At 38.9% G+C, this 22,853-nt stretch overlaps 1 protein-coding gene across 1 annotated transcript; it reads right to left on the bottom strand.

The window, feature by feature from the left end:
* Window positions 1-355: 355 nt before the first annotated feature.
* LOC134347960 (F-box only protein 40-like) lies at window positions 356-22,650 on the bottom strand. Its single transcript, XM_063050634.1, has 4 exons — window positions 22,590-22,650; window positions 17,530-17,557; window positions 12,500-14,401; window positions 356-1,781 (listed from the first exon to the last, which is right to left on the bottom strand). Exons 2-4 carry the CDS (start codon window positions 17,530-17,532, stop codon window positions 1,548-1,550), a joined length of 2,139 nt encoding a protein of 712 aa, XP_062906704.1. The 5' UTR covers window positions 17,533-17,557; window positions 22,590-22,650; the 3' UTR covers window positions 356-1,547.
* Window positions 22,651-22,853: the final 203 nt, after the last annotated feature.

Here is a 22,853-nt window from a genome sequence, read left to right as displayed (position 1 = left end):
ACTCTCCTTTTTCTCCCTCTGTCCCTCTGAATATGCCCCTTGCCCATCCTCTGGGTTCCCCCCCACCTTGTCTTTCCTCCCGGACCTCCTGTCCCATGATCCTCTCATATCCCTTTTGCCAATCACCTGTCCAGCTCTTGGCTCCATCCCTCCCCCTCCTGTCTTCTCCTATCATATTGGATCTCCCCCTCCCCCTCCAACTTTCAAATCTCTTACTCACTCTTCCTTCAGTTAGTCCTGACGAAGGGTCTCGGCCCGAAACGTCGACTGTACCTCTTCCTTGAGATGCTGCCTGGCCTGCTGCGTTCAGCAGCAACTTTGATGTGTGTTGCTACCCTTTAGCTTCTGATCCCTTGATCTAAAATGGACTAAATGGAATGGGCCAATGAATGTCGGCTGTCCATTTCCCTCCATAGATGCTGCCTGATCTGCTGGCGTTCCTCCCTGTGTGTGCACTGCAGTTTGACTATCATCATATAGACTCTGTTTCCTAAACCACATCCTGAAAACTATAGTTCTCAACGTTCTTCAAATGGGCAAGGCCTTCTACTACCCATAGTTGTGACCTTTCTAGGTACAGAGCTTGTTTCAATTTTAAATCATAGTTGCTTGTTTTGTAAATTTTGTAAATTTGTTTAAAAAATATACTTGGCATGCAACATGATCTTCAATGTGATTTATCATTGGTAGAAGATGCAAGATGCCATATCACTTTCTAAGATTCTGGCCACTGAGGTGAAAGTGTTCTGTGAATGAAAGTTCATTAAGGACCTTGGATGGTTATTGCATCATGTTGGAGGCAAAGAGAGAGTAATTTTTAACAGCAACACCCAGCCAGAGTCAGAGGATCTCAGAGAATTTATAACTCATGTAATTCTCTTAAGAAGCATAGTTGTCCTATTTTCAACTTTAATACAGCAGAACTTTATTTAGAAGTAACTCTTTTCTCATTTCATTCTGTCCGTATAATTCTATAGCTAATTAAAAGTAAAAGTACAGAAGCAAATCAGATTGAGTTATTTTTCTTCTACCATTCAATTCCAGGCTCTAACCTGAAGGTTGCACAGCTGACTTTTCCAAAAACCTACCCTGATGAGAAATGAAGGAACAGCAGTCTGAAATGCAAAAGAGAAACCTGCCAGCAGAACCATGTACCACATTAACAGTGATATACATTTTAAATTTCCAACATGACATTATCTGAGAAAATCAGATTCTGACTATAAAAGCAAACATCTAATACAAATGTGTTATCTGTTTCTATCGGTAAACCTCCATGAAACTGTTCTAATATTCTTGTTTAAAATTGTTTGTTAACCCTGTATTATTACATGAGGATAACCTGCAGTCAAGTATCCATTATATATATTGCAATATTGTCCTCTCTGAAGTTTAAGCAACAAGCAGAATACAATCGGTGCATCACATGATTGTTACAAATACATTTAAAATGGCTTCATTTTAAATGTCCTAAATATAAACTGCGATACTTACCATTTCAGGTACTGAATTAACAGTTACAAAATTAGGATCAAGACACTAAAACCTCATGCAATCAGGTTAGAAAATCGATTTGCTCGTTGTTTTGTATTAAACATATGAATAAGGTTCTTTTTCTCAGGGTCTGTTTTCTGAGTTCTGCACATGCTGACGAGAGGGACACGCTTTGATCTGCACTCTTTTACATAGTATGAACAAGTTTTCAGATGTTCTGCCATGCTGGGGTTGTCATTAAAATTCCATTTCTCGATTGTGGAAAAGAAAGAGCTGAATTGCCACTTCTGTAATAAAAAGAAAGTTATAGTCTTATTAATTCAAGGTTTGGTTTGCAAGACTAATTATACAAGTTAAAAATCACTGTTGTAAAGAGGTACTTCATGAAATAACTAATAAGAGAATTTTTTACCCTAAGAGAAGCACTTTAGTTAATTATCGTGCAGCATTTAACAGCTGGTTTGAGATAAGAAGTCAAGAAGAGCAAAATGTGATTCCCTAGAGGATACTGCTCGGAAACAGTTAAACCCAATTTCTATATCTTAGAGTTGAACCTCTGCTTAACTCTGCTATCTTATATCAGTACAAAAGGAAGGAATCAGTCAAAGCAACTCTAAAGTTTGAGAAGTTTTAGACATTAATTATATCCAAAATGACTCATGCAGATATTTTCCATAATTGTCTTTGCTGGTTCATGATTCAATGTACCCAAATCAGATCCTCGGGGAAAAGTACTAGCATCCACAGATTGCTACAGTATGAGTCTGCTAATTATGATAATTTTCTTTTGCTCACAGGCATGTTTGAAAACTTTTGACAACACCAGTGAACCCATTGAATACTCCACCGTGCTTTAATTATGAGTCATACTTGTTCACTTGAAATCTAGTTGCTCATAGAAAGGAGGAATTGACATTTCTATTTAAAAATAGTTACTTCTGATGACAAAGTCCTTTTCATTTCTAATAATAAAACTTCACAAAGACACTTCATTTTAATAGAAAACACGTAAAATGAAATAATTAATTATACACTCAGTAGCCACTTTATTAGACACCTCATGTACCTAATAGCCACTGACGTAAACACAAGGAATTCTGCAGATGCTGGAAATTCAAGCAACACACATCAAAGTTGCTGGTGAACGCAGGAGGCCAGGCAGCATCTCTAGGAAGTGGTACAGTCGACGTTTGGGGCTGAGACCCTTCGTCAGGACTAACTGAAAGAAGAGCTAGTAAGAGATTTGAAAGTGGGAGGGGGAGATCTGAAATGATAGGAGAAGACAGGAGGGGGAGGGATGGAGCTCAGTGTCTTCTACTGCGTAGCCCAACCACTGCAATGTCGACATGTTGTGCATTCAGAGATGCTCTTCTGAAGACTGCTGTTGTAATGTGTAGCTATTTGAGTTACTGTCACCCTCCTGTCAGCTTGAACCAGTCTGGCCATTCTCCTCTGACCTCTCTCATTAACAAGGCATTTTCACCCACAGAACTGCCACTCACTGGTTGCTTTTCCTTTTTGCACTATTCTCTGTAAATTCTAGAGACTATTGTGCATGAAAATCCCAGAAGGTCAGCAGTTTCTTTAAAAATCAAACCACCCTGTTTAGCACCAAAATTCATTCCACAGTCAAAGTCACATTTCTTCCTCATTCTGATGTTTGGTCTGAACAACAACTAAACCTCTTGACCATGTCTGCATGCTTTGATGCATTGAGTTGCTGCCACATGATTGCTGATTGGATATTTGCATTAATGAGCAGGTGTATAGGCATATCTAATAAAGTGGCCATGGGGTGTATTCTACTATACTGCCCAATTGCAATGCTTATTCGAAGAATCGTAAACACAAAATAATCTGCAGATGCTGGGGTTAAAGCAACACTCACAACATGCTGGAGGAACTCAGCAGGTCGGGCAGCATCCGTGGAAACGATCAGTCAACATTTCGGCCCAGAATCCTTCATCAGGACTGAAGAGGGTAGGGGCAGAGGCCCTATAAAGAAGGTGGGGGGAGGGTGGGAGGGAGAAGGCTGGTAGGTGCCAGGTGAAAAACCAGTAAGGGGAAAGATAAAGGGGTGGGGAAGGGGATAGGCAGGAAAGGTGAAGGAGGAATAGGGGAAAGTACAATGGGTAGTAGAAGGAGGCGGAACCATGAGGGAGGTGATAGGCAGCTGGGAGAGGAGGCCGATGAAACTGGGTTTACCGTTCCCTCCCCCTCCCTTCCCCCATCCCAGTTTCACTCTGCCCCCTCCCCCAGCTGCCTATCACCTCCCTCATGGTTCCGCCTCCTTCTACTACCCATTGTGTTTTCCCCCATTCCTTCTTCACCTTTCCTGCCTATCCCCTCCCTGCTTCCCCTCCCCCACCCCTTTATCTTTCCCCTTACTGGTTTTTCACCTGGAACCTACCAGCTTTCTCCTTCCCACCCTCCCCCCACCTTCTTTATAGGGACTCTGCCCCTTCCCTCTTCAGTCCTGACGAAGGGTTCCGGCCCGAAACATTGACTGATCGTTTTCACAGATGCTGCCCGACCTGCTGAGTTCCTCCAGCGTGTTGTGAGTGTTGCTTATTATAAGAAGTTGCTTGTGTTTAAGCAAATAAATCCTAAAGATATAAAGTCTAATCAAATTTGGAGATTATAAATGCCCTCTTGGTTTGGGTCTTACACTCTGGACCCATCCACAAACAGAAACAAACTCTGGTCAATATGTACACTCCTGGACCACTAAGTGGTAGGGAAGGGACAGGATAGGAGACAAGATATAAGATCTGCTCAGAAGTTTCCACTGATCTCCATGGGTAACAATAATCATATGTCAGCACAAGAGATTGATTGTTTCTGATTTCTCTCTGTGCCAAGTTTGATGAGTGCCTAATATAGCAATACAGTGATTATATTGAGGATAATCATCACAAATTCTTAAAATAAATTAGGTAGTATTTGTACTTTAGTAAAAGATACCGAAGTTCCTTAAGGAATATTAGTAAGATTTATTCAAAAACTAACACTGTCTCACATATACAAAGTAAACCACTGCCAGGAGCAACAATATATTAGTAGGTGTATCATCTGTTTCAAATATAGGAAATTCTCCAAAATGAGCAGCATTGATTGCATTCATGTACCTCAGTATAGCTAGAAATCCAGTAGTTGGAACTGTTTGTAATCCAGATACCTGGACAATCTAGAAATCATGAAATCTAATCCCGCCTTTGCAGTTATTGAATTTGAATTCAGTTCTTAAAAAAACTGGAATTACAAGCTGTTAATCAGTAAATGTGATCAAGAAGTTCTCAAGAATTTTAAACTTATCAAGTTCATTTTGATCCTTTAGGGAAGGAAATCAGTTCTTTCCACCAATCAGGACTCAACCAGATGAAGCGGTAATTTATTCACACTTCTTCCAATTTAGAGTATCTCACTTGATGCTCATGATGTGGTCTTCTCTCAAAAACAGAATGAGGAAAATTTTACAGAACAGCTTCAGAATGCAAGGGTGACCATGAGCTTCCATTTATCTGTCTCACTAATTTTCCATCCTACTTCCACTCTGGCCTCAATCCTTGATCCCATATTGTTCTCCAATGATACCCATCATAAACTCAAAGAACAGCTACTCATCTTTAGAATAGGCATAGCACAATTCCCTTTCCCTCTCCCTCTCCCTCTCCCGCTCCCTTCCTCCCCCACCCCCAAATTAAATCATGCTTATCTTCTTGGTTTTTCAGGTTCGATTAAAGTTCCTCAACTGTTTCTAGACCAGGAGCTCCCAACTTTTTTTTATGCCATGGACCCCTACCATTAACCGAGGGCTCCATGAACCTCAGGTTGGGACCCCTGTGTCCCTCCCTCCTCTGTGTCTGCCTGACCTACTGTATCCTTTCAGCACTCTCCAATTTGTTCCTTTAAATTAACATAGCAAATATTCTCAATGAGAATAGCAGTAGTAAGTCTTCTCAGCGACACCTACATTCCAAAAAAAAGATTTTGCAGAATCTGATAACTGTATGTCTCATTTAGCTCACAAAACTTTTGTGCACATTTGATTGGTGTCACATTTATTGAGCCCTAAAAAGGGGGTTGGAATCAATGGGAAAAAGGCAACTACATAATTTCAGCTACTTGGGTTTAAGAATCTTCAATGGGACATGCAGACCCAAAACCAAACAGAGAAACATAGAGTCTTTAAATAAATGTAAAATTATGCATAGAAAACAAAAAAACTGAAAAAGGAAAATTATATAATTTTATAAGAGATAAGAGATAATCATATAATTATATAAGAGATAAGGAAACAGATATGTTTATTTAAAATTTTAAAATCAGAAACAGCAGAATGGGATCACACTTCAGGAAGTTAGTTATCATTCCCAGAATCTTTGTTTTGCAGAAATTAATACCTATCATTTTATTAAATGTCATCACACTTGAATGGACAAGCTATTTCTGGAATGTTTAGTGGATTTCCATTGGGTAAATATTGAAACTTCAGCCTCTTAACATATATTGTGATCCTAATTATCTAGGCAAGATTCAACGTAGTACATTCTTGAAGGAGCAAGTTCATTAAACAGTAAGTTCCATTCTTTTTTCACTTTTACTCTCGTGTGCAGATGTTTACTGATTTACACCATAATAAAGGTGAACATTAAAGGCCTCACCATTATTCTCGCTGTGAAAACAGAACACCAGAAAAATATGCTCTTCATGGACCCTGAAGTTATTCCTTTGCCTTCTAAAATGCTAGAAGTAATAACTGAAAAGTTGTTTTTTTTTGTGGTGTCTTTAAGGACAGTGAGGCAACACAAATAAATTATCTAGCATTTGAATTATACTATGTATTATCAGTGGTGTTTCTTTATTATTAGCTATGAGTTAAACAGACTATAAGAATACATGTGATCAACAACTTGAATGCCATGAATTGCTTTTCCCAGATTTAGTAATGTTACAATCAAGGCTGGTTATTTTTAAACTGTCGGAGATTATGGATAGAGGAGAACTAAATGAAGGTCAGCATTCTATCAGTGACTGCTTTGGTAATGGAAAAGTAGCAAATCAAGGCTCTTAATTTTTAATATTTTTATTATTTACATTGAATATGTAATAATTATTCAAGAGCATTTTGTTTCTGAATAACACTTAGCAATATTTTAATAGTAGATTGTGATTATCGCTGGTATTTTCAAGAAATATCACATGCCAATGGAAAAGCAATGGCGAGGAGTAAATAACCAGTAATGTATCAAAACATCCCAAGGTGCTTTACAGGCATCATCAAACCTTAATTTCAAACCACATAAGAAGGTATCGACAGGGCAACATCAACAAATCTTCTAATATTATCATGCATCACTGACAGTAACCTTGGGATTTCTGTATATGCAAACACAGTCGTCCCAAAATTACTATTAACAGTGTATTGCTTTGAAGATGGCAGGCGGGCAGTGCTAAAATTCATGTGGAAGTCAGCACGGGAATGGAAAATTTGGCAAAATGCCAAATATTCTCATGGGCAAGTTTGTTAGGGCTATCCGGGAGGGTTTAAACTAATTTGGCAGGGGGGTGGAACCAGAGTGAAGGGACTTAGGACGGATAGTAAAAAAGCAAAGATATCGTGCAGTCAGACTATCAGGAAGAGCAGGCAGATAACAGGACAGCCAGTGGGGTGACTATCAGTGCTTTAGGGATGCAGAATGAAAAAGAGTAGCAAATACAGCACTCAAAGTGTTATATCTCAACGCACGGAGTATAAGAAATAAGGTGGATAATCTTGTTGCACTAATACAGATTGTCAGAGATTATGTTGTGGCCGTCTCTGAAACATGACTGAAGGATGGTTGTAGTTGGGAGCTAAATGTCCAAGGTTACATGTTGTATCAGAGGGATAGGAAGGTAGACAGAGGGGATAGTGTGACTCTGCTGGTAAAGAATGGCATCAAATCAGTAGAAAGATGTGACATAGGATCGGAAGATGTTGAATCCTTGTGGGTTGAGTTAAGAAAATGCAAAGCTAAAAGGACCCTAATGGCAGTTATAAACAGGCCCCGCCAACAGCAGCTGGGATGTGGACCACAGATTACAACAGGAAATGGAAAAGTCATGTCAAATGGGCAATGTTATGATAGTCAGGAGAGATTTCAACATGCAGCTCAATTGGGAAAATCAGATTGGTAATGGATCTTAAGAAAGTGAGTTTGTTGAATGCGTAGGAGATGGCTTTAGAGCAGTTCATCATTGAGCCTACTAGGGGATCAGCTATACTGGATTGGGTCTTATATAATGAAACAGAGGTGATCAGGTAGCTTAAGATAAAAGAACCCTTAGGAGGCACTGATCACAATATGATTGAGTTCAGCTTGAAATTTGATAGGAAGAAAGTAAAGTCTGATGTAGCAGTATTTCAATGGAGCAAAGGAAATTACAGTGGTATGAGAGAGGAGTTGGCAAAAGTAAATTGGAAGGAGATGCTGGTAGGGATGACAGCAGAGCAACAATGGCATGAGTTTCTGCGAAAAATCAGGAAGATACAGGATAGAAGTATTCCAAAAATGAAGAAATACTCAAATGGCAAAATAGTATAACCATGCCTGCATGGTCATGCACCTTGGTAGCAGAAATAGAAATAACTGTACAGGATATTTTCTAAACGGGGAGAAAATCCAAAAATCTGAGATGCAAAGAGACTTGGGAGTCCTTGTGCAGAACAACCTAAAAGTTAACTTGCAGGTAAAGTCAGTGGAGAGGAAGACAAATGCAATGTTAGCATTCATTTCAAGAGGTCTAGAGGGATGTGATGCTGAGGCTTTATAAGACACTGGTATTGAGAACAGTTTTGTGCTCCTCGTCTAGGAAAATATGTGCTGGCATTGGAAAGGGTCTAGAGGTGGTTCACAAAGATAATTCCAGGAATGAAAGGGTTATTGTATGAAGAACTGTTGATGGCTGTGGGTCTGTACATACTGAAATTCAGAAGGATGAGGGGGGAATCTCATTGAAACCTTTCGAATGTTGAAAGCCCTAGACAGAGCAGACATGGAAAGGAGTTTCCCATGGTGGGGCGGTGGGGGGGGGCGGGGTCTAGGACAAGAGGGCACAGCCTCAGGATAGAGGGGTGTCCATTTAAAACAGAGATGCGGAGAAATTTCTTCAGCCAGTGGGTGGTGAATTTGTGGAATTTGTTACCATCGGCGGCTGTGGAGACCAGGTCGTTGGGTGTATTTAAGGAAGAGATTGATAGGTTCTTGATTGGACATGACATCAAAGGTTACGGGGAGAAGGTTGGGGAATGGGGCTGAGGAGGGGAAGAAAGAATCAGCCATGACTGAATGGTGAAGCAGACTCAATGGGCCAAATGGCCTAATTCTGCTCCTATGCCTTATGGTCTTATTCTTATTTCAGGTGTGCTGAAAGACCCTGTGTTAGGTAAGAACCAAGGGTACTGGTGTTTTCTTTCTGTGTGGACAGGACTGTGAATCTAAAAAAACAATAATTTAGATGTTTAAAGTCTTTAAAAGTGTAAAATTCAGAAATTTCAGAAGTATTAAGTGTTTTAATATTTTCAACATTTTGACTTTCAGCATTGTTCTTTCTTTCTCTTATTCTCTAGGTTTTTGTTTTTGAGATTTTTGTAAGGATTTCAGTATTTCTCAATGGCCCAGAAATATTCTGTAGTTCTTTTGAGTCATTAACAATCTTGACAATTCCAGTTAAGTTGGAAGCCTGACTTAGTCAGTTGCCAAATTCCTACATTTCTCTGCAGTGGGCAGGGCTTGATTGGTTCCCACACTTGAGTCATATTGTTATTGAAGTATAAAAGGCTCTCTCACTGCACAAGGAGTTTTCCCAGGAACTTCCAGTGTTTATACAGGGAAGTATAAATCTCAGATAAATACAAGCCTGGGCATGAAGTATCCAGACATTGACCGTACATTCTTTCCCCATAGCATGGAGGACCAAAGGTTTGCTCAAAGTTGTGGATTTTAACAAAGAAAAAGAGGGTTCGGGCAAATAATAGATAAGACAATCAAAGAAGACAGTGGAGAAAACCATTTAGGATCTCTAAAATGCATTTTCAACATTTGAAAAGGATATAATTTCTCTTCTTAATTAAAATTATCCAGTAGAACATAGGTAATTAATAGGTCAATTCTAATACACATGCCTTTATTTGCTATATACTTTTGTTTATCTTATCACTGCCCTTAGCAAAAGTGCTATAACTTATTTTCCTAATTGCAATATTGTTATTTGCCTGGAAGAGTACAGTTTGACTGCCACTCAGATCTCACCGTTTACATTCACTTCATCCATTACTGTTGCACAATGGATGTAAAGTCTACCACCTGTTAACATCACAGTAGCAACTCAGCAAAGCTTCTCTGACAACCCTTTGAAACCCATTAGCTTTGGCACGCAGAAGGATGAGAAATGCAGGTGCATGGAATGCAACAAACACCTTTGCATTTAAATCTTGGCAATCCCAACATACAGTAGGCCACTGTTCACTACAAAGAAAACTGATGTGCAAGGAGTGGCTCGTTGTGGCTCTGAAGGATGATTAGTAGGTGGGAATTAAATGCTGTCCTTGCTAAAGTGATGTGCCCATCTTATAAGAGAATAACTATATGCTAAACCCAGTTGTGTAAAGTTTGCAGAAAAACAAACAGTACGCAGATACAAAGATTACATATGTATTAGATTCAATGCTTTACTTTTTTCATGGAAAAAATCTACTGTTTTTTATTAAGATTTGATGAAGATTTGGCAAAGAATGTTGTAATATCATGTAGAGATTTAAATTTAAGATTGTTTGGTATACTTCAGAAAATCATAGAATTGTACAGCACAGGAATGGGTCCTTTTGGCTCACCTCATCCATGTCACTATGAGGTTGATTTACAATAATCCCATTTGGCCTCATTAGGCCCATGATCCTCCATGTCTTTCCTGTCTAAGTACCTGTCCAAATGCACTTTGTCCATTGTAGTTTTGTCTGCCCCTCCCAGGCCATCTTGGAGCTTGATCGAGGTAGCCACCACCCTTGGTATGAAAAACTTATCTGATTTGCTTTAATTTTCTTATTTCTCACCTTGAACCTGGGGCCTCTAATTTCAGACTCCTACCCTGGGAGAAAGATTCTGATTATCTATCGTGTCTATGCACTTCAATGTTTCTAACATCCATTAGGTCACAGTTCAGCCTCCAACATTTCTGTGAGAAATAAAATCAGATGATCCAATCTCTTCTGCTCTCCCTCCCTCCCTCTCTCTCTCTCTCTCTCTCTCTCTATTGTTATCACATCTTTCCTCCAGTGTGACAAACAGAATTGTACAGGATACTCTTAAGTGCAGTCTAACTCATAACAGGTGCAACATGATGTCCAACATGTTACATTCAATGTATAAAGCACGTATACCAAATACATTCCTCACCTACGTCGGTGGTGGGGAAACTGCTGGAGTCAGTTATCAAAGATGTGATAACAGCACATTTGGAAAGCGGTGAAATGATCGGACAAAGTCAGCATGGATTTGTGAAAGGAAAATCATGTCTGACGAATCTCATAGAATTTTTTGAGGATGTAACTAGTAGAGTGGATAGGGGAGAACCAGTGGATGTGGTATATTTGGATTTTCAAAAGGCTTTTGACAAGGTCCCACACAGGAGATTAGTGTGCAAACTTAAAGCACACGGTATTGGGGGTAAGGTATTGGTGTGGGTGGAGAATTGGTTAGCAGACAGGAAGCAAAGAGTGGGAATAAACGGGACCTTTTCAGAATGGCAGGCGGTGACTAGTGGGGTACCGCAAGGCTCAGTGCTGGGACCTCAGTTGTTTACAATATATATTAATGACTTGGATGAGGGAATTAAATGCAGCATCTCCAAGTTTGCGGATGACACAGAGCTGGGTGGCAGTGTTAGCAGTGAGGAGGATGCTAAGAGGATGCAGGGTGACTTGGATAGGTTGGGTGAGTGGGCAAACTCATGGCAGATGCAATTTAATGTGGATAAATGTGAAGTTATCCACTTTGGTGGCAAAAATAGGAAAACAGATTATTATCTGAATGGTGGCCGATTAGGAAAAGGGGAGGTGCAACGAGACCTGGGTGTCATTATACACCAGTCATTGAAAGTGGGCATGCAGGTACAGCAGGCGGTGAAAAAGGTGAATGGTATGCTGGCATTTATAGCGAGAGGATTCGAGTACAGGAGCAGGGAGGTACTACTGCAGTTGTACAAGGCCTTGGTGAGACCACACCTGGAGTATTGTGTGCAGTTTTGGTCCCCTAATCTGAGGAAAGACATCTTTGCCATAGAGGGAGTACAAAGAAGGTTCACCAGATTGATTCCTGGGATGGCAGGTCTTTCATATGAAGAAAGACTGGATGAACTGGGCTTGTACTCGTTGGAATTTAGAAGATTAAGGGGGGATCTGATTGAAACGTATAAGATCCTAAAGGGATTGGACAGGCTAGATGCGGGAAGATTGTTCCCGATGTTGGGGAGGTCCAGAACGAGGGGTCACAGTTTGAGGATAGAGGGGAAGCCTTTTAGGACCGAGATTAGGAAAAACTTCTTCACACAGAGAGTGGTGAATCTGTGGAATTCTCTGCCACAGCAAACTGTTGAGGCCAGTTCATTAGCTATGTTTAAAAGGAAGTTAGATATGGCCCTTGTGGCTACAGGGGTCAGGGGGTATGGAGGGAAGGCTGGGTTCTGAGTTGGATGATCAGCCATGATCATAATAAATGGCGGTGCAGGCTCGAAGGGCCGAATGGCCTACTCCTGCACCTATTTTCTATGTTTCTATGTTTCTTATTCTAATGTATCTCCACTTTCAGCATTAAACAGACTTGCACCCTAAGCTCTCTCTGTACATTAATGCTCCTGAAGTCCCTGATATTTATTCTATATGCCAACTATACAGACAAGAAGACAGCCACTAAGGTTTTAATTGTTTTCTTTAAAAACTCCAATCAACATAATGAAATGTACTTGCCCTTTTACGTGCTCTCCAAGAAAAGTTTCCGTGTGAGTAATTTTTCTTTTCCCAGACAAGATGGACCATGCCACGCTCTTGCAGTAACGTAGAGGAGATCTCATTCATCAACACAGACACTTGGGACAACTGTGTTAGGCTGTAGCTGTCCAATAAGCTTGCAATGTGCCTCAGGATCTCAAATGGAAGACTGCTTAGACAAAGTAAATTCTTCCTGTTTTCCCATGCCTTTACGTCTCTATTGTGGTTCTGACACAAAACTGGAGCAATATCTGGTTTGACTGCAAATGCATTTTGCTGTTGACTATAGATCATTGTTGCCTTCTGTGTGGAGGGACAGAATCTTTGTTGCACGTAGGAACAGCCAAGGTAAGCTAAAGGGCATTTCTGTACCATCCATCCATTCAGGGATGACTGAATGTCAGCATGTACATTCTTAAAGTGTGATGAAAACTCATCTCGCCTGAAGAAATGGTGACACATAAATGTAAAGATAGAAATTGACTTGCTGTATCTTTTTGTGATGCATTCTGTCTGAAGTTGCAAATATAGGCGAGAGGCTTTCTCTGCTGCTACATCAGCCAAAACCATATCACGGCCAAAAGGAGCAGAGGGAAAGGAGTAAGTCTGAGTTGCAATATCAGTTACTAGTCTATCAGTGCTCTTTGTTTCTGATATGGCATGGCCCTTCTGCATTTTCTCCAAATAGCAAAGCAAGGAAATAGTTACTTCATCATATTGATGACTCTCTGTGTCGAGGTCAGAAGTGTCCACAGATTTGGTTTCCATTTTTATCCTACGTAATGAAAAGTCTTTATAATGTTCACGGTTTTTTCGGTAGCTGGTTGGAATCTTAAATGTATTGACAGTTATAACCTCCTGGGCCTCCAGATTTCCATAAACAAAGTCTTTTTCCCTGGGTGTACATGCATTCATCTGACCAAATCGAATAAGCATGCTGCCATGATGCACCAAATACATATTGAAATGTTTTCTATCCATCTGAGATTGTAGTCTATCAAGAACTCCTTCTTGCCAAGGAGCTTCACCTGTCTTTTCTATTGCTGCCAACAAAGATGAGCCTGATAAATTGGATTCATTTTCAGTTGTTTTTTTCTTATTATCAGCACTGTTTGCTTTCTCACTCTTTTGAGTATTTATAACTTCTGTAGTTGCATTTTCAGTCATACAGCCACATCTATCCTTACTGAAGATACCCTCCCAAGAGGAGTACCTGGAAATATCTAATGCTTGCTCAGATCCCATTGTTTGTTCTTCTTGGGTTAGCTCAACCGTGTCTTTTACATCAGTACTGCTTTTGTCAATTCCATTTTGATACACTTCTGTTCCTGTTTCCGGACAACCACTATCCATACAAGCAGAGGCCACATGCGATCCTCCTACTGCCCCTATTTCTTTCAGATCCATATCGTTCTCATCAGCAATCTCTGCCATCTCTGGAAAAAGTTCAGCCATCTTCACTGAATTGAAAATTATTCTCTGATCCCTCATTGCAGTGCCCAACTCTAAATTTTCTGGATTCAGGGATTCTTTAACTACAGTATTCATTGTTATGTCTTCTTCATTGGCTGGCCAGCGATTCCATTGCATTGAGCAGCACACAATGCTGGCAGGGCAGACACGAAGATGTTTGGAAAGTTTGTAGCGTGCCATAGAGAAAGGGCAGCCAAAGGCCAAATTTATGCAAGGAACGTGTTCCAGAGGGCACAATAGAGTGTGTTCATTTTCCTTACACTGATGAAAAACAGCACCACATTTTGAAGGACAACTGATAACCGAACAGGAAATAGAAGGTTCAAATGACTTTTTACAGTGACGACTGTAACATTTTTCACAATGCACGTGCAATCGAGGAGCTAAGCTTCTATTTCTACTTCTGATCTACAAAAGCAAAAGAAATTTCATTACTTTAATTGGTTTTCCTGATTTGATATAATTATGAGGTGGGTGTGAATATTTCCGTACATCTACAATGATAGACTAAAATTATCCAAATCTGAATGCAACTGTGTATCATGCATTAAAATATAAATCAAATATTTATACGTCACTCCCTGCAAAATGTGAATTGCTTTCTGCGTGCAATATTCCACCCATCAATGAAGGAGAATGTGATGAAACTCATCCCCTTTTCCAGTGTACCAGTACAATTTTTAACCTACTGAGGGAAACAAATGTCAAACAGCGTGACCAAAATCCCACTACCAACGTCGTGAACCACCAAGCAGAAATGATTCCTACCCTCCTGAATGCTTTAGAGAGATAGGAAACCTGCAGAAGGCACGACAAGGTACTACAGAAGTACCACCAGTGCTGCATCTGCAACATCCCCAGCACTGAAGCAATAATTCTGGGTGAGCCACAATGTCTACATGCTGGATAACCGGCCCACAAAACAAGTATCTTGATTTCTAGTGAGACAAAAGGATTCCAGGTAGACAGACAAAACACTTGAAGGGATATTCTCAAAGTCCTTGAGTAAAGCATGCCATACCCACTAAGTAATGGGAATCCCTGACCATCTCCCTGATTAAAATGGTGAAAGAATGCCCAGGAAGGCACTGAGCACTTCAGGTTTTTTACAAAGGAAGCTCAAGTAAGCTGTAAGAGCATGTGGAAATAATACTTTTAAAAAATCAACACTACTAAGATCTTATGCAAGAGCCTAGTTAAAAATCTGTATGTCCAACTTGTGAAAACAAAATCTGTAGATCCCTCATAAGAACTCATCAATTATTTCAAAACTCAGCCCTGATTCCATGGAATACTATTAAAAGACTAATTTTTTTATATTATAAGGAACTTCAATTTTGCTTTACTAGGCCAGTGCAGCAACTTCAGACCTTTATAACAAACTTCAAATTGCCTCCCTAGGACACACAACATGGAACTAGCTGTTCAGCTCACCACTTCCATTTTTTTTTATGACAAAAGTCTGGTTAGATGCAGATGAAGTTGGTAGAACCAGTGTCTCACAATTCCAGTGACTTGGTGCAATCCTGACCGCTGGTGCTGTCTACGCAGGAGTTTGTGACCACATGGGTGTCCATCCACATCCCAAGGACATACAAGCAGGTTTGCTAACTGACCACAATGAATTGCCCCTAATGTGTTTCTAAGTTATAGAAACTGGGAGAGTTAATGGGAATGAATGGAGAATAAAAATGGATCATGCAAAGGGCTATTGGATGGTCATTGCAAAAAAGATGCTAAGTAACATCCCCTGTTGTTATATTCCTGTTTCCTGGACCTATCATGCATATGGGTAGGGGACATAGTAGGCCATTTGGCTTCCTGAGCCTGAAGCACATATAGGAAGATCATGTTGATCCAATCTTTGGCCTTGTCCACTTCCCAGCCCTATTTCACTAAAGCAAAAAATCTATCCCCCTTAATTTTAAATATACTTAATTATTTAGTATCCATAACTCCAAGATTTGTATTCCTCTGAGAGTAGACAATTATTTTTGTCTCAAACTAGGCAATATAATATCCTGAGGTTATGACTGGTTATATCCTGGTTGTAGACTTCCTCTTCCAGAAATGTCCTCAAACCTGTCAAGATCCCTCACCTTGTTATGTTACAAGGTGACCATCACTCATCCTTCTAAATTCCAGAAAGTTCAGGCCCATTCTGTTCAAGCTTTTCTCATCTGGTAGGTATAGTCTTATAAAATATTAGTTAGGTCACACCTGGAGTATTGTGTGCAGTTCTGGTTGTCACACCACAAGATGTGATTGCTCTGGAGAGGATGCAGAGGAGATTATCTAGGATCTCTGGACTGAAGTATTAAGGTTATAAAGAGAAACTAGAGTGGCCGGGATTGTTTTCCTTGGAGCAGTGATTTGAGGCTGACCTGATAGAGATGTATACAATTATGTGAAGGATAGATGGAGTGGATGGTAAAAATGTTTAATTCATGGTGGCAGAGTCGCAGGCAAGAGGAATAGGTATAAACTGAGAGGTAGAATGAAAAAGAAGTTCTTTCACACAGAGAGTAGCTGGAATCTGGAATGCCCTGCCCGAAGTGAGAGAGGAGGTAAATACTTTCACATCGTTTAAGAAGCATCTCATAAAGTAAATAAATTGCCACGGTATAGAAGACTATAGATAATGCAGGCAAATAAGATTAGTATAGATAAGTGGCATGGATATGTTGGGTAAAAGAGCTTAATTCTGTGTTGTATGACTCTATAACCTAACCTCCTCTCTGTCACCAATTCCTTCATCCCAACAATTAATATGGTGAACTTCCCTTCCTTAAATTAACAGGCCATGCTTAAATAAATGCTAAAACGTTCTCCTTCAAGATGTAGCAAGATTTCCTTACTCATGTATTTCATCTTTCTTGCATTAAAGGTCAAGATTTCATTTTCCATCCTAATCATCTCTTACAAGATCTCCCACATCTCTCTGAGCTCCAATATTTAATTCCATAACACCAATTAAATCACATTCTGCTTGCCTATTTCTACAAATATCACATTTTCTCACACTGTATTATTTAATATTTTTCCCATTCACTTAACCAATTTCTCTTTTGCTACCCTGTTTTTTCTACCTTTTAAGAAAACCACTTCCTGAACTAAAATAGTACTTTCATCCCCAAAAGCCTTGGACAGGAACATAAATACAGTCTGCCTAGTTCTTTTTCTCTCCCATTTCTCAGTTATTAAAAAACTTATCCTGATATCAACATTTTATTTCAGTGAGAAACTCTTTCTGGCAATAGGAAGTCAAGAACTTTAAAAAAAGAGTCATAAAACATGCTGCAGGGCTCAAAGCAAACAAGTAGTGGAGGAGAGATCAAGGTAAAATCTAATAAGTGTCATCTGTGTAATCATCACATGAGACAAGGAAGATGTTGAAAGATTCAGATGTTAATTGTCTAGGAAATTTTAAAATTACTTAAAATAACAGACAAGACTTTTAGAAATTGTATTCATTTATTTTTACACCAAGAATTTTTGATTAATCTTTAAAACATTAAAAAGCTGTTGTTTCTTACCATTTTGATTAATCCTCTTTCTTCTGATCTGAAAGAGTACAGAAAACATTAGATATAATTCAACATATGTTCGAGGATAATATTATACAAAAAAATCCACAGCAACAGTTTTTAATGTTTTTAAAGTTTAACTTTTAAAAGCAACTTCCATAGAGTATGATTTATGTATGATATATGTATGATGGAAATGCAGAAGGCATTCATTATTCTACCAGCAATACCAATTCGCTGAAGTCAAGAATAAGTATAAGATTTATTAAAGAGCTCCATAGTAACTTCTGAATATCTTGATAAATCACCAACATCAAAATGACATGTTAATTTCTTACATTTTATTCTAAATCTCAATATATAATATAGCTAATTAGTGTTATCGACATGGCACATAATGAACGAATGAATTAGTGTTATGGTTGAGCATTTTTAGAAATAATCGCTTGAGTTATTTTCAGTCTTTGGATTTCCAGAAGATGTTTTAAGACCTGTTGTAGAGGGAGAACCAGCATTTCAACTGACAGAATTAACATTCACTTGATAAATTTGAAATGGAGTTTAATGGTCAAAATAAATTTTGCCTTGAAAGGAATTTTCATAACATAATCAGAAATGAGAACTAGCAGAAGCGTGGTTCACTTATTCATTCAAAAAGATGTTGGATTTCTGCTCTTTAATTCAAGCATTTTCATCTTTAACCTGCAATCTATTTCATGTGCGTAGCATTACTTGTGGAGAAAGATGTTTCTTGAATTACTACTCTTAAATTTTCCATTTGACAAAATATACATGAACAATCCTTCAATTTCAAAATTCAAAAGTTCAAAGTAAATTTAGTATCAAAGTACATATATATCACCATATACAACCCTGAGATTTGTTTTCTTGCGGGCATACTCTATAAATCCAAGAACCATAATAGAAAGACTGCTCCCAACAGGGCAGACGAGCAACCAATATGCTAAAGAAAAAAAAGTCTGCAAATAAAGAAAAAGAGATAGATAGACAGATAAATAAGTGAGCAATAATTATCGAGGGCATGAGATGAAGAGCCCTTGAAAGTAAGTCCATAGTTTCTGGGAATAATTCAGTGATGGGGCAAGTGAAGTTGAGTGAAGTTATCCCCACTAGTTGAAGAGCCTGGTTGAGGAATAATAACTGTTCCTGAATTCGTAGTGTGAGTCCTGAGGCTCCTGTACTTCCTGATTAGAGCATTGAGAAGAGAGCAGGACCTGGGTGGTGAGGGTTCCTGATGATGGATGCTACTTTCCTGCAACAGTGCTCTTTTGAGATGTGCTCGATGGCAGGGAGGGTTTTTATCCATAATGGAATCAGCTGCATACACTACTTTTTGTAGGATTTTCCATTCAAGGGCATTTGTGTTTCATACCAGGCTGTGATGCAACCACTCTCCACCACACATCTACAGAAGTTTGTCAAAGTATTAGATGTCATGCTGAATCTTAGCAAACTTCTAAGGAAGTAGGGGTGCGGCCATACTTTCTTCATAATTGCACTTATGTGATGGGCCCAGGACAGATCCTCTGAAATGGTAACTCTGAGGAATTTAAAGTTGCTGATCCTTTCCACCTCTGATCTTACAATGAGGATTGGCTTATGGACCTCTGGTTTCCTTCTCCTGAAGTCACAGAACGTCTCCTTGGCCTTGCTGACACTGAGTGAGAAGTTGTTGTTGTGGCACCACTCAACCAGATTTTTCATCTCCCTCCTAAATGCCGATTCATCATCACATTTGATTCGGCCAACAGCAAGTTTAAAAACAGCATGGTAGCTGTCCTTAACCACACAGTCAAAAGTGTAAAGTGAGCAGAGCAGGGGGCTAAGCACACAGACTTGTGGTGGCCCTGTGTTGACTGTGATTGTGGAGGAAATGTTGTTGCCAGTTTGAATTCACTGGGGTCTGCAAGTGAGGAAATTGAGGATTCCATTGTACAAGGAGGGATTCAGGCTAAGGTCTTAAAGCTTATTGACTAGTTTGAGGGGATGATAGTAATCAATGCTAAGCTGTAATCGACAAAGAGCATCCTAATAAATGCATCCAGATGTTCCGGGGTTGAACTAAGAAACAAAGAAATGGCATCTACTGATGACCTGTTGTGCTGGTAAACAAATTGGAGCAGATCCAAGTCACTTCTCAGGCAGGATATGATGTGTTTCATCATCACCCTCTCAAAACACTTCATCACAGTGCATGTAAGGTGGTCATTGAGGAAGATTACCACGTTCATCTTAGGCACAAATTGAGGCCTGCTTGAAGCTGGTGGGTACCTCAGACTACCGATGTGGATGTTAAAGATATCGGTGAACACTTCAGCCAGTTGATCAACACAGGTCTTTAGTACTTGACCAGGCACCCCATCTGGACCGGATGCTTTCTGTGAGTTCACTCTCCTGAAGGATGCTGTCACATCAACCTCAGAGACTGAAATCATGGGGTCATCAGAGGCTGTCAGAGGCTTCCTGTTTTGATGGTCAAAGCGAGCATGGAAGGCATCGAGCTCACCTGGAAACGAAGCCTTGTTGTTACCTAAGTCACTTGATTTCACTTTGTAAGAGGTAATAACATCCAAGCCCTGCCACAACTGTCAACCATCCTTCACTGATTCAATTTTAGTCTGGAATTTCCACTTCACCCGTAAGATGGCTTTCCGGAGATCATACCTGGACCTCTTGTACTTCACTTGCTTGGCAGACCTGAATGCCACTGATTTGGCCCTTAGCAAATTGTGGATGTCCTGGTTCATCCAGGGGTTCTGGTTGGGGAAGGCTGAATTATTTTGAGGGAACTCACTTGTCCGCAACTATAAAGTCTGTGACAACCATGGAAAAGTTGCAATAATCCTACAATTTTGATTCCTTTCAATTACTTAACCCTTTTGAGTGCTATAGCTGAATCACTTCCAATATTCTCCTGTCAGTGGATTCCGGATTCTATGCAGTCACTGCCACTTTTGGTTCTTTATGCCAATTAGCTTTATTCTACATCCTCTAGTTCTTGACAAAGGGCACAATTTCTATCTACCCTGACTATCATTGATAATTTTACATATCTCTGTCACATCCACTCTTAACCTCCCATTTTCCAAGAAAAGCAATTGCAGTTTCTCCAGCCTATTTCATCATCAGAACTATTACAGTAGCCTTTCCTTCTGCGGCCTCTCAAATACCTTCATGTCTTTCCTAAATAGTAATGGCAACAACTGGGCATTAAACTCTAGTTGTAACTGAACTAGTGTTTTATAAAAGTTCAATATGAGTTCTTTGCTCTTATGTTCTATGTCTTTACTTATAAAACCCAAAATCTTATTTTGCTTTCACGTCATTTTCTCTGTTTGCCCTACCATTTTCAACAATTTATGTTCATATACCCATGGATCACTCTGTTCCATATTTGTTTTAGAGGTGTGATTTCTAGTTCAAATCACTACTTTGTTATTAAAAGTAGGGAATAAAAATAGATGACAAGAAAGATGTAACAATGAGCATGAAAAATTTGTGAGTTTATTTGTAAGAAAGAATAACAAATTACAGTGACAAAGCAAATGCAAGAGCCAAGCAAGGAAAAGACAAGATGAAATTATGGGCCAAATTTTATTAGGTAAAAATGTCTTGATATTAGATAGTTTCCTGAAGTTTAAGATGGTAAAAATTTGCTCTTCATCTGCTATCTGATAATAATGAAGCAAGACTAACAAAACACATAAGAGTTTTGTAAATCAAAGGAGAAACAATGTATCTCAAATTGAGAAATAAATAGAGGAATGACTAGGCTAACTAAGATGAATTTAAACAAATTTGATACAAAATGAGAGATAAAATGAAAAATAATTGTTTTTATATGAGTTGCAATCATATTCTATTTTAAAGGAATTCACAGAAATTGTATTACTTGGTCAATTTAGGTACTGTTTTAATTGATTTAGGAATCACAAAAAGGTGTGCATTCAGTTTCAGGATGGTAAGAAACAAAAAGGAACATCTTTTCAATCACCGAGAGGAAGAGAGGGAAGTAGAAGGGTAGAATGGATGGTCTCGATTCTTGGGGCTAAAACAACTGAGCTCATCATACATTGTAGGATATGAGATCAGAGGGGGTTCATTAAGAAGGCAAGTATAGACCTGATAAACCAAACAGCTCTTGTGTGCTTTGTATTTCCATGAATTCTATTTCTGTGATTACCATTCTACAATAGCAGTTGTTCCAATGTGTTTCCTTTTTTTCCCTCTTTAAAAAAACAAGTGAACAAACTGATCATGCAGCATAAAAGGTACATTTCATTAAAACACCTGCTGGTGGACTCTAGCCCAAGAAAAGATTAATTGAGGAATTGCTATTTTCATCTAAGTCATTCCATATTTTCAGTTGGCTAAACAACATTCCTACTGTATGACCATTCTGCAGAAAAGTAGATTTAGTAGTCCAAGAGCAAAATCTGAGATGTGCTCATATGTATTCAATTTTTGACAGCTATAAGGAGACGTAATTTTTCTTTGGTACTTTAAATCTTAAGGCCCTTTATGTTGCTTGACAATTTTAAATCCTGCAGCAGGAAGCAGTTTTCCACAAAATGGCGAGCTTCATCTTGGAGACTGACTATACTCACAATTTTCCCACATTATTTAAGATAGTTTTTTCCAGGCTAATATAGGAGAACATAATGAAGTTATTCACTTCTACCACAGTACTAATAATTAGATTGTTGAGTTAAACAAGGGCTGGCATGACAAAACACAACTATAATCAGAACACCTTGCTTGTAATACTGGTAGTTAGTGAAGAGTATCAATTAATCAAAATCTGTCTTTATTACTCTTAATTTAAAATTTCTAACTCCTTTGTCAGTGTGTTATCTGTCTTCAGCTTTTCAAGTAAAATTGCATTGAGTTTTGTTTAATTATTGAATATTTTTCAAGATCACAAGATCCAATTGAAACAACACTGTTGACAGGCCACAAGATACTTTCTGAAGAACCAACTCGATATGCAGCACGTCTTAACATTTAAACTTCACAAAAAAAAAACAAAATAAGCAATCCAAACCTACCTTGAATGATGCCGAGAAGTTGAGTTTAGTCCTCCCAGCTTAGATCTGAATAATACACATGTCTGGCTCATGAAGAGGTCACATTTATATTTAGATAAATGTGTATGGTATTAAAAATAAACTAAATTTGAGCTTCTGGAATGAGCTCTGATCTTTGGAATACTACCAAAACAACAACTTACTAATCCCCTAAAATGCTATTTCCAAGCATTTTAAATTATGATGTTGTCTCAGTCATTAACCAACATGATGAATAATAAATGT

This window comes from Mobula hypostoma, chromosome 6 (assembly GCF_963921235.1).
Source record: "Mobula hypostoma chromosome 6, sMobHyp1.1, whole genome shotgun sequence".
NCBI lineage: Eukaryota > Metazoa > Chordata > Chondrichthyes > Myliobatiformes > Myliobatidae > Mobula > Mobula hypostoma.
The sequence above is the reverse complement of the archived record's forward strand: the minus strand, read 5'-3'. Positions and strand labels throughout refer to the sequence as shown.